Below are 17445 nucleotides of genomic sequence, written 5' to 3'. Positions count from 1 at the left end.
CAAATCTTGTTTCAAAAAACTAGTGTTTAGGGAGACAGCTCTTGTGATCACCTCTGCTGTGCTCTCGTGTTTAGGGAGACAGCTCTTGTGATCACCTCTGCTGTCTGGGTAGCAGTACTGTTGATCTGGAGCATGGGAAAGATGAAATTGAGGATGTTTTTATTTTCTTTTTTGCAGTGCTGAGGCTTAAACAGAAGTCTGCTATATCACAAAGCACTGTGGGAACTGTTTTATAATTAGGTGTTTACTTTACTAGTGTTCAAATTTGATATTGTTTCCAAATATCTAAGGTTGTTTTTGTTTGTCTTTTTTGTTTTGATTTTTGTTTAGTTTTTCAAATCAGAGTTCTCTGTGTAGCTTTGATACCTGTCATGGAACTAGCTCTTGTAGACCAGGCTGGCCTCCAATTCACAGAGATGTGGCTGTCTCTGCCTCCTGAGTGCTGGGATTAAAGGTGTGTGCCACCACTGCCTGGCCAAAATATCTAAGTTTTAAAAGGTGTTTAAAATGAATTTATATTACTTTAGCTATCTTACAGTTGCTTCTTTAAATAATTAAATTTATGGGCACATAGGATTGATACAGCATTCTTTGTTGGTTGTGGCTGGTAGTAACTGGTCTGTTTTCTTTATTAGTGTACGAAGGGAAATGGATGGTGATGTAGAGACCATGCAACAAACAATAGAAGACTTGGAGGTAGCCAGTGACCCTTTATACGTGCCTGACCCAGATCCCACCAAGTTTCCTGTCAATAGAAATTTAACCCGAAAGGCTGGATACCTAAATGCTAGGAAGTAAGAAAACTATTGCTATTTTTACATCTCATCTTGTAATATCCAATAAGTATAATGTATAGATAGTATTGTTTGCCAGATGTTTTGGTTTTACTAAAGGTTTAAACCTTTTTAAAAATATGTTTTTATTTTCTTTGTGTGTACATATTTTTATTATTATTATTATTTTGTGCATACGTGCTATAGCACAGTTTAGGAGTGGAGGTAAGAGGACAGCTTGTTGGAGTTGGTCCTCTCTTTCCACTATGTGGGTGCTTGGGATAGAACTCAAATCACTAGCTATGGCAGGAAGTGACTTGAACCATTAGGGCCATCTTGGCAGCCCAAGGTTGAAACTTTTTAGTGGTGTATTTATATGAGCCTGATGATATATGAACATTCGTGAATACTTAAAAAAAAATACTACGTAAAGCCAGGTGGTGATGGTACATGTTTTTAATCCCAGCACTTGGGAGGCAAAGGCAGATGGATATCTGTGAGTTCAAGTCCAACCTGATCTACAAAGTGACTTCTAGACAGTTAAGGCTGCACAAAGGGACCCTGTCTTCAAAACAAAACAACAAAATTTTTACCTTACTATTTATTGAATAATTTGGATTTATAAAAGAGATAAAACCAATTTGAGTCTAAATAAGTCTGTCGTAATCACAACATTGTATTAATATTAATTACATACTTAACTATGTGATTATATCAAGTCAAATTTGAGTTTTCATTTGAAACTGGGTCAAGTCCCCTCCCCCGCCCCCATCTCTTTTTATTCCCTTTATTTATCAATGCTGGCTTAGAACCCAGGCCCTTGAGTATCCTACACACACGCTACCCCATTGAGATAAGTCTCCAGCCTTCACTTGATATAGGATGGTGAAGTTGATTAATCCTAGAAATAAAATTGAATTTCTTCCCTTGAATATTGAACTAGAATATACATTTTTGATGTGTCAGTTCAACAGCTTCAACTTCTAATTTCTAGTCCTGTTTTTGAAACTGTACACACTTTACACAAGTGAGTCAACGTGAATAAAATCATTTTAGAGTCGGAAAAAATGGTATATCTTCTTGATATCTTTGTGCCTTTTTGCAAGTTGTTTTGTTTTCACATGCTTTTTCTTGTGTCTGCGGATGATTAGGGATTTTTAGGTGTCATAATTAAAATATCTATGTACTTTGTTTAGTAAAACAGGCTTGGTGTCGTCTACCTGGGATAGACAGTTTTACTTCACGCAGGGTGGAAACTTAATGAGTCAAGCGCGTGGAGATGTGGCAGGAGGCCTGGCCATGGACATAGACAACTGCTCAGTGATGGCTGTGGACTGTGAAGACAGGCGGTACTGTTTTCAGATCACTTCTTTTGACGGAAAAAAGTTAGTATTTTTCTGCTGCTGCTAAGTCATACATTTAAAAATAAAATGCAGAATAATTCCTTTTTATTTAATATAGACATTTAGAATTCCTATGTATTGTTGGCGTGTTCTGTGTTGTGTGGGTTGGTCAAAGAAAGAGGTCACTCCAAGATGAAATTTTTAGGCCTGTGTGGCAGTAAGAAGGTTTAGCCTCTGGTGAACTGAACTCTTTCCCCAACAGCCATACCAAGGCGTATTTATTTATTGTTTCATAAAGTTGCTTTTTGGGTAAATATTTCCTCATACAAGGTCCCTATCTCTTCTAATATGCCTCTCTAAAAGAAGGCACTGCATGCCCTCATGACTTTAGTCCTTTTTTGTGTGTATCTTTTGCAATACACAATAATCCCAGAGCCTCAGGTGTTCCAGACGCTTATAGTGACCAATGCCATGTGAAGGATGCAGTGCCCCTTCAGAAGACAGTTCTACCGTCACGGAAAACAATCACTGTTTCCCACAAGGTCAGAGGACTTCTAGAAAACAGCTGTCTGCTGTAATGTTTACCTTGGATATAGTGAAAACTAGTCATTCTAATGTCTACCCTACAATGACTGCTAAATTCCTACAGCATTGTATTAAGGCAGTTTGCTTTCTAATTTAATAGACATGAGTTCATTTTTTTTCTGACTTAAATGATTTTTTTTAATACTTTGAAGTTGTCAAAGCAACAAATGGTGCAGACCTGTGATTTCATGTTTGAGACTAGTCACTGAAGAATCCTGCTCACTAGTGGGAAGACGGTATAAGAATGCCAGCCAGGGGCTATTATTTACTCTGTGTTCTTGGACAAGTTACTTATAACCTCTTGGACCTCTTTTTCTATACATCAAATATAGGCAGAGAGTTGTCAGTTATCGTGAGGAGTTGAAATTTAACACACCATATGTGACATAGATTCTAACAATGGTTCTATTTTGAGATGTTAATCACTTACTTCCGGGTAGCTTATTTTGTCCATTATTATCATGCTCCTAAAAAATTCTATTGCCTTTGCATTAAACGAGAATCTATAGAGTAGGAAAATTCTTTTGAAAAGCATAAAGATAAATAGGATAATAGAAAAAATCCTATAATTTTACTTATGCATTTTCCTTCCTTCCCTCTCCCTATCCCCTCTTCTCCCTTGCCTTGAACCCACAACCTTGAGCTAGGCAATTCTTTACCACAGAGCTAGAGCCACAGCCCTTTTTGTACAGTTCCATTTTGTGTCAGGTTCTCAGTAAGTTGTTTAGACTGGCCTTCAGTTTGTGGTCCTCTTACCTTAGTCTCTGAAGTAGTTTAGGAGTGTTTAGTAGTTTATAAGTGTGTCACCATGCCTGCTAAGTACGCTTTCTTAAATAATTGAAGGATATTCTGTATACATAAATTGCATCTGCATCCATTTAAAAAAAAAACAGGACTGGGTAAATAGCAGTTAAGAACACTGGCTACTTTTACAGAGCTTCTATATCCAGTTCTGAGCACCCACATCCGGTGGCTCAAAACTGCCGGTAGTTCCAGTAACAGGGAAACTGACACCTTTTCTGTCCTCCAGGGACACCTACACTTATGTGCTGCACATCAACTCAGATACATATAAATAGAACAAATCAATTAAATAAAATATGTAATGGCTACATTATAATACTTAGAAAAATACAATATAATTTAAACATTTTCCTAATGATATATATTTAAGTTAGCTGAGATTGATTTTGACCTTTGAACTTTCTTATTATTTAGAAGAAACTGGGGCTAGAGAGATGGCTCAGAGTTTAAGAGCACTGGCTGCTCTTCCAGAGATTCTGAGTTCAGTTCCCAGGAGTTGAACATGGTGGGTCACAACCATCTATAATGGGATTTCAGTACCCTCTTCGGGTCTGCAGGTGTCCATGCAGATAGAACATTGCATACATAATAAACAAACAAACAGATCTTTCAAAAAATGTATAAGAAAAAAAGAAGAAACCTCTTGGTTCTCTGAAAGTCATTTTTTTACTCCATAATAGTAATGTACATTAAGGTACCTTTTTCCATAAAAGCTAATTTTGCTCAGTATCGTAGCCACATAGTTATTTTCCTAGTATACCTTCTACAGACATGCAGTGAATGTCAGTGCTGTATGTTAGAGTGTTCCTGTTCCCATTAGCAGGATTAGCAAGTTACTATCAGTGTTTACATTTTTGTATTTTTAGTTTTTGCTAATGCTTGGCATAGTTTCCAATTTTTCCTGAATTGATAGAAAACTAGAAAAACTGCAATTTTCTCTTAAAATGGCAAAGGCTATATATTTATGTTATTGATTCATATGTTGGAACTTTTATTTAAACTTATAGAGTGTGAAGCTGTCAATAATGAAGTTAGTATTTTCTAGTCAAATCACCAGTAGAAATGCCAGGAAGGTGAAGTGCATTTTCTTCTTTTACGTTTCGTCTTCTGAGTATGGGTGCTCATGTTTGATTTTGCACATGTATAGTAGAGAACCTCTTGGAGTGGTTTTCTTTCCAGAAAATCTTGTCACTTATGCTTTTTCTTTAATTTTAAAGTTGAAGCTAAAGCTTTCACTCTGTTTTCCCCCTAGATCTTCAATTTTGCAAGCAGAGAGTAAAAAAGACCACGAAGAGGTAAAATTTTTTATAAAGTTAATTTTTCAGCAACATTTAACATTTAAAACTAGTTTTTTTTCTGAGAACGAAACATATTAATGTATTCGTTATAGAAAATTTGGAAAAATCCTAGTTAATTAAAAACCATTTAAAAAGTTCTCTGTTCTCAAGCAGCAGTCTTAGTTTTCTAGCAGCTTTACAGCTGGAGGGGCCTCAGCCCCATCTCTGTGCTGTCTTAAGGTCTTTTGTTCATATCATTGCAATACGATTATTATAATAAACAAATAGGAGAGCCATTACAAAGAAGCGTTGTCATCTTTCATAAACATAAACATGTATTGGTCCTATGCTCAGAAATATATTCCTGGTTAGTTTTCAAGGAATATTATCGCTATGTATCAATAGATTCCTGTGAGTTTGTTTTTACTTTCATTTGGTGATACCATAAACACTGACCAAAAATAAAAGCACCTTTGGAGAAAGAAAAAAAAATTCTTTTGTTCAGCGATGACCTTGACTCTCCTGCTCACTGACCTTGGCACTCACTGCTGTGGTAAGAGCTCAGTGGCAGCAGACGTGCCAAAGCTTAGAACGCTGGGAAAGTGAAAGACAGAAGAACAAAGATTGGGAGCCTCTGTTCTTCCTTACAAGCCTGTTAGTTTTGGCTCCACTTTTACCCCTAGTATACAACACATAGAAGGTAAAGTGATAGCAAGACTGACATCTTAAAGACTTTTCAGAAACGGTCTTCATGGAAATAGACCATAGCTTACTTTCAAGCATTTTTATTTAAGTATTATAATTTTATTGGTAAAAGACAGAGTTGGAAATTCTTTTTAATTTTTTTTTTATAATTTATTTTTGTTTTGTGTTCCTTGCCTACATGTATATGTATTTATATGAGGGTGTCAGAAGCCCAGGAACTGGAGTCACAGACAACTGTGAGCTGCCATGTGGGTGCTGGGAATTGAACCCAGGTCCTCTGGAAGAGCAGTCAGTGGTCTTAACCACTGAGCCATCTCTCAGCCCCTATAGTTGGAAATTATGTAGAGACCTACCTGCATTTATTTCTCATGGGAAAGAATAGTTGTGGCTTCTGAGGACACAGATGTTTTTGCTCTCTGTGTGGTTTACCAGGGTATTAGTTTTGTGAGGCCTCTTAGGCACAGGAATCCTTGAGAGTGAGGCAGAAGATGTGGAATAGTGTTTTGTTTTGTTTTAAAGATTTATTTATTTATTATATATACAGTATTATCAGTATTCTGTCTGCATGTATGCCTGCAGGCCAGAAGAGGGCACCAGATCTCATTACAGATGGTTATGAGCCACCATGCAGTTGCTGGGAATTGAACTCAGGACCTTTGGAAGAACAGGCAGTGCTCTTAACTGCTGAGCCATCTCTCCAGCCCTGGAATAGTGTTTTCTATTTTGAAATAAGGAAGATATATAAAGTTCATTACCCATAAAGAATTTGTGTTTAAATTTTTACATAAGTGTTATGGTGATGACTGAGTTCATAATACCATGCTTGGTGGGAACCAAGGGAAGATGTAGTATAAAAAGATAAATATATTATTAAGTTACAATTTAATGTAATTACTATTTATAGCCTTATATAAATAAGTTTATTTAAAAATAATTAATCTGATATTGCTTGCATGCATATGTTTATAGCTAGGTCTCTTGTTTTTGTTTTGTTTGTGGTGCTGGGGATTGAATCCAGAGGCTTACATGTTTTGTTAAGTATATGTTCTACCACTGAGCTATATCCCCATCTCCAAGGTATTTTCTTATGAAGATTATGTGCTACTTCTAATGAAAATTCTGTTTCAGCTTAATATTGAATAGTCTTCCTTAGTAGAAAGACTTTATTGAAAAAAATTAGTAATCATATTTAATTATTTTTTCTTTTCAGTGGATTTGTACAATAAACAACATATCTAAACAAATATACTTGAGTGAAAATCCAGAGGTACTATTTTTATTTTCTTATTCAGATCTATCAGAGAGTGAAGTAATTTTGTGATTTATATTGCTGTTATTGACTCCTTTTTCAAATTATGTAATCTCAAGTACAGAATCTATATAGTATACCACGTATTGTCTGTCATAGAACAATATTTTATTTTAAAATCTACTGAAATCAGTTACTTCAGCTGGTATTGACAGTTTAGCTTCATGGTGTAGGTAAAATGTAGGTGAAGCTTCATGGCTTCCTCTAGGAGATATGATGGTAAGGGAAATGGTAGCAGTGTGACATTTTATGTACAACATGTTGTGATAAGAAACATGTGGTTTAAAAAACACTCATGGTGATCACTCACAGGCTTACATTTTGAGAATGTTAGGATCAGTGAGGACTTTGATTTAGTGAAAATTCTGTAGAGATGACAGAAACCTGAGCTATGTTACAGATAATACAATAAAAACTAAAGCTTAGAAACAGAAGTGACATGTAAATGAACCAGCAGTGTAAATAAAAGTTTTTGGTCCAGAATAGAAAACTAGAGTCTGCATACAGATCACCTGGAAATCTTGCTCAAATACATATTATGATTTTGGTACATCTGTAATGATATAGCTTGAATTCTCAGTTTGTAAATTATTCTTTGAGCAGCAAGGATTTCAAACCTGGTAAATTTAGCCATAGATACAGTTCACATGTGTAGATAGAATCCAAAGGTACCGGTAGTTGAAGACGTGGAATAAGACCATGCTGTATGAGAGTTGGGAAAAGACTCGGTCCTAGACAGGTGCTGTCTAAACCCAGGTGCTTCCCAGAGCTGGGTAGGGATTGATGATTTCAGTTGAAAGTCTAAGTCTTAAGCTCTTTACTGTATACTCCAATAGGGTTTCTCTGCTTGTTTCTGCCTCTCTCCCCAGCCCAGATAATGGTATGTGCCACCATGCCCAGCTTAAGCTACCATTGATGTAATGGTGGATTTGATAGGAGGGTCTGGACTAGTTAGTAACTGACTGAGTAAAAGGTAAATAAGAGAATGATAAAGATGACTTCCAGGTTTTAAATTTAAAGACTTTTCATTTAGAAAAAGGAATTTTGTTTTTGTAAAAATGAGATGCCATCCAGGATATTTACAATAATTTCATGAACTATTCTAGAAGAGTTCTTTTATATTTAATGAGTATTTTCTATTTCTAAATTTTTATGTTCTATAAAATATTTTTAATTAGGCAGTGTGCTTGGTGATAGTACAAACCTTAATCCAAGATAAGTGGTAGTTAAGAATTAATGGAAGAGTATTTTCTTATTGTGTGTGTTCTTAGAAAGAAATTAGAATTATTCTTCAATTATAGGAAGTTCATAATGATTGAAATGAATGTACCTTACTAGTAAGGTCAGAGAATGGAAATATTTCGGTAGCTTTAGTTTGTATTTTAAATGTAACTCAAAAACTTAGTGACCATTTTGAGAAATATACCAAACTTTTAGTTTCTTATATTATTAATACTAATCTTTTTTTTTTAAACAAAACAAAATAGGAAACTGCTGCACGAGTAAATCAGTCTGTTCTGGAAGCTGTCACTCCTTCACCATCTTTCCAGCAGAGACATGAGAGCCTGCGTCCCGCAGGGTGAGTTAGTATACGGGGCTAAGTAACAGACAGTAAAGTAAGCTGTTTAAGCTATAGTGAGCAATCTGATTTTAACAGTACTACTTAGATAAGTACTAGACCATCTCTGAATAACAGAAGAATATTTTCAAAACAGTAAATTCTCTAATAAAGGATGTGTGTGGGTCTCTCATTGATTCGGTGGGCTGGCTGACCAGTGAGGTCCTTGAATCCACCTTTCTCGGCACTCCAGTGCTGTTGTTGCAGATGCCTGCTGCCATGGGCAGCTTTTTAAAATACAAGAATTTAAGATTAAAACCCAGGTTCTCTTGCTTAGGTAGCAGGACTTTATCGGCTAACTCATCTCCCAAGTCCCAGTTTATGATTTTTAATTGGAAAGAAAGGAATCTTTTTGTTTTGTTTTTTTGAGACAAGGTTTCACTGTTTACTTTAGTTCTGGCTGTCCTGGAACTCACTTTGTAGACCAGGCTGGCCTGCCTCTGCCTCCTGAGGCAGCATCCAGCAAGAAAGGAATCTTTTACTAAATAAATAGCTAGCTAATTTGGGATTAAGCTTTTACTTTTTGAGTCAGGGTCTTATTTTGAAGACAGACCAGCCCAGGGTTTGTGCCTCTGCCTTCACACCCTAAGTGCTAGGATAACAGGTCAGTGCTTCTATACCTGCCTTGGTAATGCCTTTTATTGGAATTTGCTTTATACTTTTATTGACTTAAAATATTGTTTTCTTTTCTTGTAGTCTGTTAAGCATTGTTAAGCATTGCACTTCTGGAATAAAAAAACTAAATTTAGTGCCTTTTTGTTTTCCTTTGTCTTTAGACCATCTCGGCCACCCACAGCTCGGACCAGCAGTTCAGGATCCTTGGGATCAGAGTCTGCAAATTTGGCTTCCCTCTCTCTAGATTCTCTTGTTGCCCCAGATACTCCAATACAGTTTGATATAATTTCTCCTGTGTGTGAAGATCAGCCTGGCCAGGCAAAAGCCTTTGGCCAAGGAGGCAGGTGAGTGATGCTGTCATGAAGACAGGTGCTGTGATCTGTGAGGGTTAGGATTCTACCTGAGTGATGCTGTCATGAAGACAGGTGCTGTGATCTGTGAGGGTTAGGATTCTACCTGAGTGATGCTGTCATGAAGACAGGTGGCTGTGATCTATGATTCTACCTGCGGTGCATTTCTGCATCAGCTGTGCTGTCTTTCATATGATTGTCTAACACATTTTCATAGGATAGAACCATACGGATTTTTTTTAAGTCTTCTGTATCAATTAAAGGTGTTTGGATAATCAAATGTCAAAAAATTTAATTCTGAATTGCTTATTAAGTCTCTTACTTGGGCATTTGCCCTGTCAATTGCAGGACAAGTGACAGTTTTATCTGCAGGTCATGACACTATTTTAAAACATCTATTTCAGAATAAGGGGCTAGGAATGTAGCTCAGTTGGTAGAGTGCTTGCCTAGCATACTTGAAGCCTAGCACTACATAAAACCTGGGCATGCTTAGTTTATGCCTGCAATTATAATACTTGGGAGTTGGGAGTTGAAGAATCAGAAGTTGAAGTTGCTTTGGCTATATAGTAAATTCAAGTCTAGTTTGAACTATGTGAGATCCTGTCTTGATGATGATGTTAATAATGATGAAGAAGAATACTTGTCAAAGTACTTAATCTCAGTAATGATGATGAAGAAGAAGAGGAAGAATACTATTGTCAAGGCACTTAATTTTGGGGAGGGAGGTGGGCTAGAGAAATGGCTCAGAAGTTGAGAGCACTTACTGCTCCTGCAGAGTATCAGGTTCAGTTTATAGCACCTACATGACAGGTCACCACTACCTGTAACTGGTTCCAGGGGATCTTAAACCATCTCCGGCCTCACGAGTTCCTGAATGCATGTGGTGCACAATAATTTATATAGACAAACATACATACACAAAAGAAATGAAACTATGACATACCATTTATTAAGGAGGTCGGGCACTTAGTACACTAAATTTGATATGAAATTGATATAAACATGAAAATTTGCATAAATATACTAAATACGCATAGCATTTGGTATGATATGTCAGGCTGATATAAAAGAAATCAGTATTGGGCTGGAGAGATGACTCAGTGGTTGACAGCACTTGGTGCTCTTGCAAAGGACCCAGGTTTGCCTATATCGTAGCTGGCAACTCTCCATAAGTCCAGCTCCAGGGATCTGAAGCCCTTTTCTGGCTTCTGCAGCCACTGGACACATAAATAGTGCATATACATACATGTATGCACTCATCTATATACCTACAATAAGAACAAATAAATGTTTTATAGAAAGAGGTCAGTATCTGTGTGTGTGTGTGTGTGTGTGTGTGTGTGTGTACGCGTGCGCGTATGCATGTTTATGTGCTTGCAGATGCACACAATCGTTTATGTACATGTTTGTGAAGGCCAGAAGACAGCTTAGTTCCTCCGGTGCTAGTCCTCATTCATCCACCTTTTTGTTCTCCCACTGGCCAGGATCTTGCCAAGCTGACTGGCTACCCAGTGAACCCCAGGGATCTACCCATTTCTGCCTCCTCAGATCTGGGATAACAAGTGTGCACAACCTTGCTTGGTCTTTCATTCATTCATTCATTCATTTATTTGTGGGAGGATGTTTGAGACGGGGTTTCTCTGTGTGTCCCTGGCTGTCCTGGAACTCTACTCTGTAGACCAGGCTGGCCTCAAAGATCCACCTTCCTCTGCCTCCTGAGTGCTGAGATTAAAGATATGTATCACCACACCCGACTGCTTGGCTTTTTTACATAAATTTTGGGAGTTAAAGCCATGTCTGACTGAGCCATGTTCTTAGCTTCTGTCCTGTTTCTAATGCCAATTTTAGACTGTTACTTCCAAGACTTCCTTTGAACTGAACTTTTCCCTTCTATCATTGTGGTTGTGCATAAGCTAAGAATAGGAATGGGGGGAAGTAGTTTTTAATCTTTGGTTTACTTTTATCCTTGCATTGTTACTTATGTCTTGAGTAATAAAGAGTTTAGTTTTGTTTCTCTTTGTTTGGTGCTGGGAATCAAACCCAGGCTTTGTGTGCCTCCTAGGCAAGCCCTCTTAGTATTTATTTACACATGTAGTTCTTATGTGTAGGCTCAGATGTAGGAAATACAATTAACAGGAAAACTAGTGTTTTCAAATCTTTATAGTTAATTTGCAATTTGTACTTAACCCAGATTTAGATTTTTACAGTTCTAGGAAATCCCTGGCATTTTCATAAGTTCCCAGTATTATTGCCACATTAGTCTTCCTTTATGTTAGCTTGTTTAAATTTGAAAACTTTTGGGAAACAGTTTGAGAATTTTTGTTGTGTGTGGCTGAGTTTATGTCTACTAAATAAATACAGCAGCAGAAGACTGCAGTAGATAAGTCAGTCAGTGCAGATCCGTTGGGTTGGCCTATTACTCAGTGTGAGAGTGATGCTCATGTATTTTGGCCATGATTGTTCATTAACAGAGAGTTCTAAAACTTCTCTTTATAAACATGTAAAGTTGTATGGCTCAGTTTTTAATTCTGTTCTCTTCCATGTGGCTCATGGTGATTGACCTATTTGTTCATATTTTTTCCTAAACTTTAGACGTACAAATCCATTTGGAGAATCCGGAGGAGGCACAAAGTCAGAAACTGAAGGTAGAACTCATTGCGATATTCTTTTCATATTGTTTGTATTCTTGCAATAACATCTGGGCATATGGACTTCTTAGTTTTGACTAGTATGAACAGAGCAAATTGGGTCACAAGAAAGGATGTACAGGTGGGTTAAGCCTAGAGCGGAGAAATGACTTAGGTGGAAGGAATTCAAGTGAACAGAGTAGACTGGGCTGGTGTATAGCATTTATTTTATGGTCCAAGCCTGGAATGAAGGGCTAGGTATGGCAAGGTAGAGAGGTTAGATGTGGTGTATGAGGGGCTTGTAGGTTGCGGGTAGAGAGTAGGTCTTGGTGGAATCCTAGAGGTTGGTTGCGGCTCAGCCTGGGGTGGCCAGACTAGGCTGAGGCACTTGATGTGGGACCTGGGTGGATTGGGTGAGGGAAGGGTATGTTCAGTTTTCCAGTACCTTATATTTTTTTTTAAAAGACAGTTCTCAAATAACTAGACTACCTTCAAATTCACTATGTAGCCAAGGATGACTCTTGCCTTCTTCCCAAGTACTAGGATTACAGGCATGTGCCAAGGTACTCAGCCAGTAGTTGGGTTTGTTGTTGATTTTATTGTATGTATTGTGTGTATGTGTGTTTTGTGTATTTGTGGGTTTTCTGTTTGTGTGTGCGCAAGTGCATGCGTGATGGGGGAGAGTCTTCTGTTTTGTGTTAATTTCATTGGTTAAATAAAGAGACTGCCCTGGCCCTTTAAGAGGACAGAAAATTAGGTAGGCGGAGTAAACAGAACAAAATGCTGGGAAAAAGAAGCTGAGTCAGTAAGGCGCCATGATTCTCCTATTGGACACAGACGCAGGTTAAGATCTTCCCTGGTAAGACACCTCGTGGTGTTACAGGGATATTAGAAATGGGTTAAATCGATATGTAAGAGCTAGCCAATAAGAGGCTGGAACTAATGGGCCAGGCAGTGTTTAAAAGAATACAGTTTCCGTGTAATTATTTCGGGGCATAAGCTAGCCATGTGGGTGGCCAGGTGCTGGGGATGCAGCCCGCAGCTCCCTATCACAACACATGCGTGCATGTTTGTGCTTGTATAGGCCAAAGGTCCACACTGGGTATCTTCCTCTATCCTTTTTCACCTATTTTTTGAGACATGACCCCTCATTGAATCTGGAGTTTGCTAGCCAAAAGTTCTCTCTCTGTGTGTCCCTTCCTTATGCCCATAACCCTGGAGTTATAGATACCCACTGTCTCATCTGCTCTGGAAGCCAGCTTTCATGTAGGTGCTAGGCATCTGAGGTCATGTCCTCATGCTTATGCAGCAAATACTTAACCCATAACACGCTGAGTCACCAGTCCCAGCAGCAGCTGTTGCTCATTTATTCTTTCTTTCATTTCTTTCTCTCTCTAACCATCTCTCTTCTTCTCTCCCTCTCTCCCTCTCTTCTTCCTTCCTTCCTTTTCTTGGGGGGGGGGGCTGGTTTGAAACAGGGTTTCTTTGTGTCACAGAGCTCTGGCTGTCTTGGAACTCACTCTATAGACCAGACTGGCCTCAGACTCACAGGGATCCATTTGCCTCTGCCTCTCAAGTGCTGGGATTAAAGGTGTGCGCCACCACGCCTGGCTGCAGCTATTTTTCTTAAATAAAAATTTAAACTTACAGTAAAGTTACAGGAATAGTACAAAGAATTCTTTTTTTATCTGGAACTTAAAGTTTCTATTACTGTGAGAAGACACCATGACCATGGCAACTCTTATAAAGGAAAACATTTCATTGGAGTTGTCGTACAGTTCAGAGGTTTAGTCCATTGTTATCATGGCAGGAAGCATGGAAACATGCAGGCAGACATGGTGCTGGAGAAGGAGCCTAGTGTTCTCTATCTGGATTGGCAGGCAGCAGAAAGAGAGAGTGAGCCACTGGGTCTGACTTGAGCTTCTGAAACATCAAATCTCACCACCCAGTGACACAGTTCCTCCAACAAGACCACACTACTACACAAGGCCATACCTCCAATAATGCCACTCCCTGTAAGCCTGTGGGGGCCGTTTTCATTCAGACCACCACAAACCAGGTCACTGTAACATTATATTTTGCTGATTGAAACTGAGGCCTTAATTTTCCTATAGCTTGAACACTGTAGTGTTAAAAGTTATTTTTAAATACCTCCTTTAGGTTTTATTTTTCATTGGAAATTCTAAAACCATGCAGTATATTATTTTTCTTGGGAAAGAACTATGAGGTTTAAAGATACATAAATATTTAAGTAGAATGGCATGTGCTTGTAGTACCAGCATCTGGGATGCTAAAGCAGGAGAGTTGTGCTGCAGAACCAAAACCAAAACACATTCCTACACCATATGTACCATGTTGTGTTGCAGACTCTATTCTTCATCAGCTCTTCATTGTCCGATTCCTTGGTTCTATGGAGGTAAAGTCAGATGACCATCCAGACGTTGTCTACGAAACAATGCGCCAGATCCTAGCTGCTCGGGCCATCCACAACATCTTCCGTATGACAGAATCACATCTGTTAGTCACCTGTGACTGTTTGAAGTAAGTAGTAACCTCTCCAAAATAAACCTTACAGGAAAAATAATTTTTTAATTCAGCCTAATTAAAAAGTTGTTTTCCAAATTCTTAATTATTGTAGGTTAATTGATCCGCAGACCCAAGTTACAAGGCTCACAGTGAGTTCTGTGTGATTCAAGCTTTAAGTATCTTTTGTTTACATATTAATTTTATAGTTTGATAATAATCTGTGCCCTAGTATGACAGTATCAATTAAGGTTAATCTTCAGGCTATAGTTACATATAGTGCCAGCTCCACAAAATTATTGAGCACTGTGCAACTTAAAGATTCAACACATTTTGGTGCAATTAATAGTTTTTATCCCTAGAGAGTTTATATGCCAAGGAAATTAGCAGTAGGAATCAAAACATAAACATAATTGAGTTTATTCTGTAATTCTATATTTCTTTATAGGTGCAAGTGTATGTTTTTGTTTAATTATTTACTAAGTAGATTATTTTTGTAGTTAAATTTGTATTGATAAATATGTTATTAAATAAGACTTAGTATTTAATATTTTTTGGTAATATCCAACCCAAATATGGTATTATTTGTTAATAGATTATTATTCAATTGAAAATTTGTCTTTAAGATTCTATTTACAATATTTTTAGAATTTAGCACGAGAGTTTATCATCTGAATGCTGCTGTAATGATTTGGAAGATCTCATATTTATTTATGGTGTTTCTGTGGCAGTTTCCATTACCGTGTGTAGTTTTATATGCTACACACCAAGAAAATAAACGACTTTTTGGATTTGTTCTCCGGACATCAGGCGGAAGAAGTGAAAGTAGTTTGTCATCAGTCTGCTATATATTTGAATCAAACAACGAGGGGGAAAAGGTACCTGGCTTTCAGAATGTTTGTTTTATAAAATACCTATCAGAGTCACACTTTTAAACTAAATTTTTGGAAAAAGCTCTCAGGTCATGCCTAGTCCAGCTGAGCTGCTTGATGAAAGCCCGCTGCTCTGGAGAGAGCCACAGTGATGAGTGGAGCCTGTCAGGTTCTGTAAGCTGTTGATAGCTGGTTCCGTTAACTTATCCTGGAAATATAATACATTTCCATAGTCATTTTTAGGTGCTACTAATTTATGTCAGTATCACCACCCAAAAAATTCATGTTTGCACGGCTTACTAGTCCAGTAACGATGTTGTAAAGTTTTAAGTGCTGTGTTTATCTCATTTCCTGTCCTCCCTCTCCTCTTTCCAGCTCCTCCTTTGTCTGTACTCTTTGAAAATCCATGACTTTAATTATTATTATTATTGGTGTGTGTATGTGTGTATAAACCTTACTGAGTCCATTTAGTGTTGCTTTTATATGCATGTGTTTAGGGCTGATGACTTAGAATTGGATAACCTATTGGGGCTTGCCCTGGACAAAACAGATTCTTCCATTCTCAGCAACCATTGGTTGCCTGTAGCTCTTCATCTAGGAATAGGGACTGTCTATTTCCAGGTCTTGTTTAGGTAACCATATTGTTGAGGTTTTATGGATACATCTTCCCTGTCATGTCTAGGAGGCACTATTTTGCAACAGATGTCCTGGTCTTCAGGCACTTACAGTCTTTCCACTCTCTCTCACATGATTTCCTGTGGCCTGAGGCATAAGGTTGTGCTGTAGATGAGTTGATGGGGCCTGAGCACCCTACAGTCCCTTATTGTCCGCACTTTGACCAGTTGTAGATCTCTGTAATCGTCTCCATCAGTAATGAGTTGATATAATGAGAAGTAGGATGGGCACACGACTGAGGGAAAAGCCAGCAGTAGAAGTTTCTTCAGAAGATTCTAAAGAAAACATGCTGAATTTTTTTTTTTGGGTGAAATATTTTTACATAATTCTTATTTTAATTAGTATGTTATCTTGCATTATTTTAAAACTAGTGATGTCATCCATTTGGGCATTTAATTATTGTGTAATAGAAAAGTATCTGAGGTCTTTCTTTTTCCTCCTTTTAGATTTGTGATTCTGTTGGATTGGCAAAACAGATAGCACTGCACGCTGAACTGGTAAGAATCAGAGCCACTTAAATTTCCAAGGATGTCTAAGCTAAAGCAGGGTAATAAAAACTCTTTCACACAAGCAAATCAATAAAATTGTTTTGCTAAACAAGATTAACAGTGGTTGCTATTGCTCATATAGCATTTAGAATCTGGAGGCAGGTGGTGGTGGCACACACCTTTATTCCCAGCACTCGGGAAGCAGAAGCAGGCAGATCTCTGTGAGTTCAAGGCCAGCCTGATCTACAGAGTGAGTTCCAGGACAGCCAGGGCTACACAGAGAAACCCTGTCTGGAAAAACTATTGGTGTGCCTTATATAAAAGTACTGAAAAGTTACAAAGGTTATATTAGTTGAAACATAAAATTTAAAGTTGCTTCCTGCCGGGCGATGGTGGCGCACGCCTTTAATCCCAGCACTCAGGAGGCAGAGGCAGGCGGATCTCTGGGAGTTCAAGACCAGCCTGGTCTACAGAGCTAGTTCCAGGATAGGCTCCAAAGCCACAGAGAAACCATGTCTCGAAAAACCAAAAAAAAAAAAAAGTTGCTTCCTATTTAACATGTTTATTTTATTTCCCACCCCTTTTAGGATCGTAGAGCATCAGAAAAGCAAAAAGAAATAGAGAGAGTAAAAGAAAAACAACAGAAAGAGCTCAGCAAACAAAAACAGATTGAGAAGGTATTCCTTTATGTGAGATTGATGACTAATTCAGCACTGTGACTCTCAGACAGTTTCCAAATGGAAGTCCGTTTCTACCTCATAGCCTCATTGCCTAGTAGGAAAGGGGGACCTGAATTGCATAGTAGCTACCATGAAATAGAACATAACTTTCTGTTAAAGAAACATGCCAGAATTTTCGTATATCAATAATAGACATAATTG

At 37.9% G+C, this 17445-nt stretch overlaps 1 protein-coding gene across 2 annotated transcripts in view; it reads left to right on the top strand.

Moving 5' to 3' along the window:
• Appl1 (adaptor protein, phosphotyrosine interacting with PH domain and leucine zipper 1) overlaps positions 1-17445 on the top strand; it is a 42358-nt gene that overhangs the window by 20206 nt on the left and 4707 nt on the right. Inside the window, exons 10-21 of one of the 2 annotated variants that reach the window (XM_075988848.1) lie at positions 636-794; positions 1970-2158; positions 4758-4800; positions 6698-6754; positions 8284-8375; positions 9191-9373; positions 11972-12024; positions 14373-14547; positions 14645-14681; positions 15261-15407; positions 16523-16573; positions 17152-17241. In XM_075988848.1, coding sequence (XP_075844963.1) covers positions 636-794; positions 1970-2158; positions 4758-4800; positions 6698-6754; positions 8284-8375; positions 9191-9373; positions 11972-12024; positions 14373-14547; positions 14645-14681; positions 15261-15407; positions 16523-16573; positions 17152-17241 — 1276 coding nt within the window. The remainder of the gene's footprint in view (positions 1-635; positions 795-1969; positions 2159-4757; positions 4801-6697; positions 6755-8283; positions 8376-9190; positions 9374-11971; positions 12025-14372; positions 14548-14644; positions 14682-15260; positions 15408-16522; positions 16574-17151; positions 17242-17445) is intronic. The other variant, XM_075988849.1, reaches the window with a different exon arrangement.

This window comes from Microtus pennsylvanicus, chromosome 10, assembly GCF_037038515.1.
Source record: "Microtus pennsylvanicus isolate mMicPen1 chromosome 10, mMicPen1.hap1, whole genome shotgun sequence".
Taxonomy (NCBI): Eukaryota; Metazoa; Chordata; class Mammalia; order Rodentia; family Cricetidae; genus Microtus; species Microtus pennsylvanicus.
The sequence above is the reverse complement of the archived record's forward strand: the minus strand, read 5'-3'. Positions and strand labels throughout refer to the sequence as shown.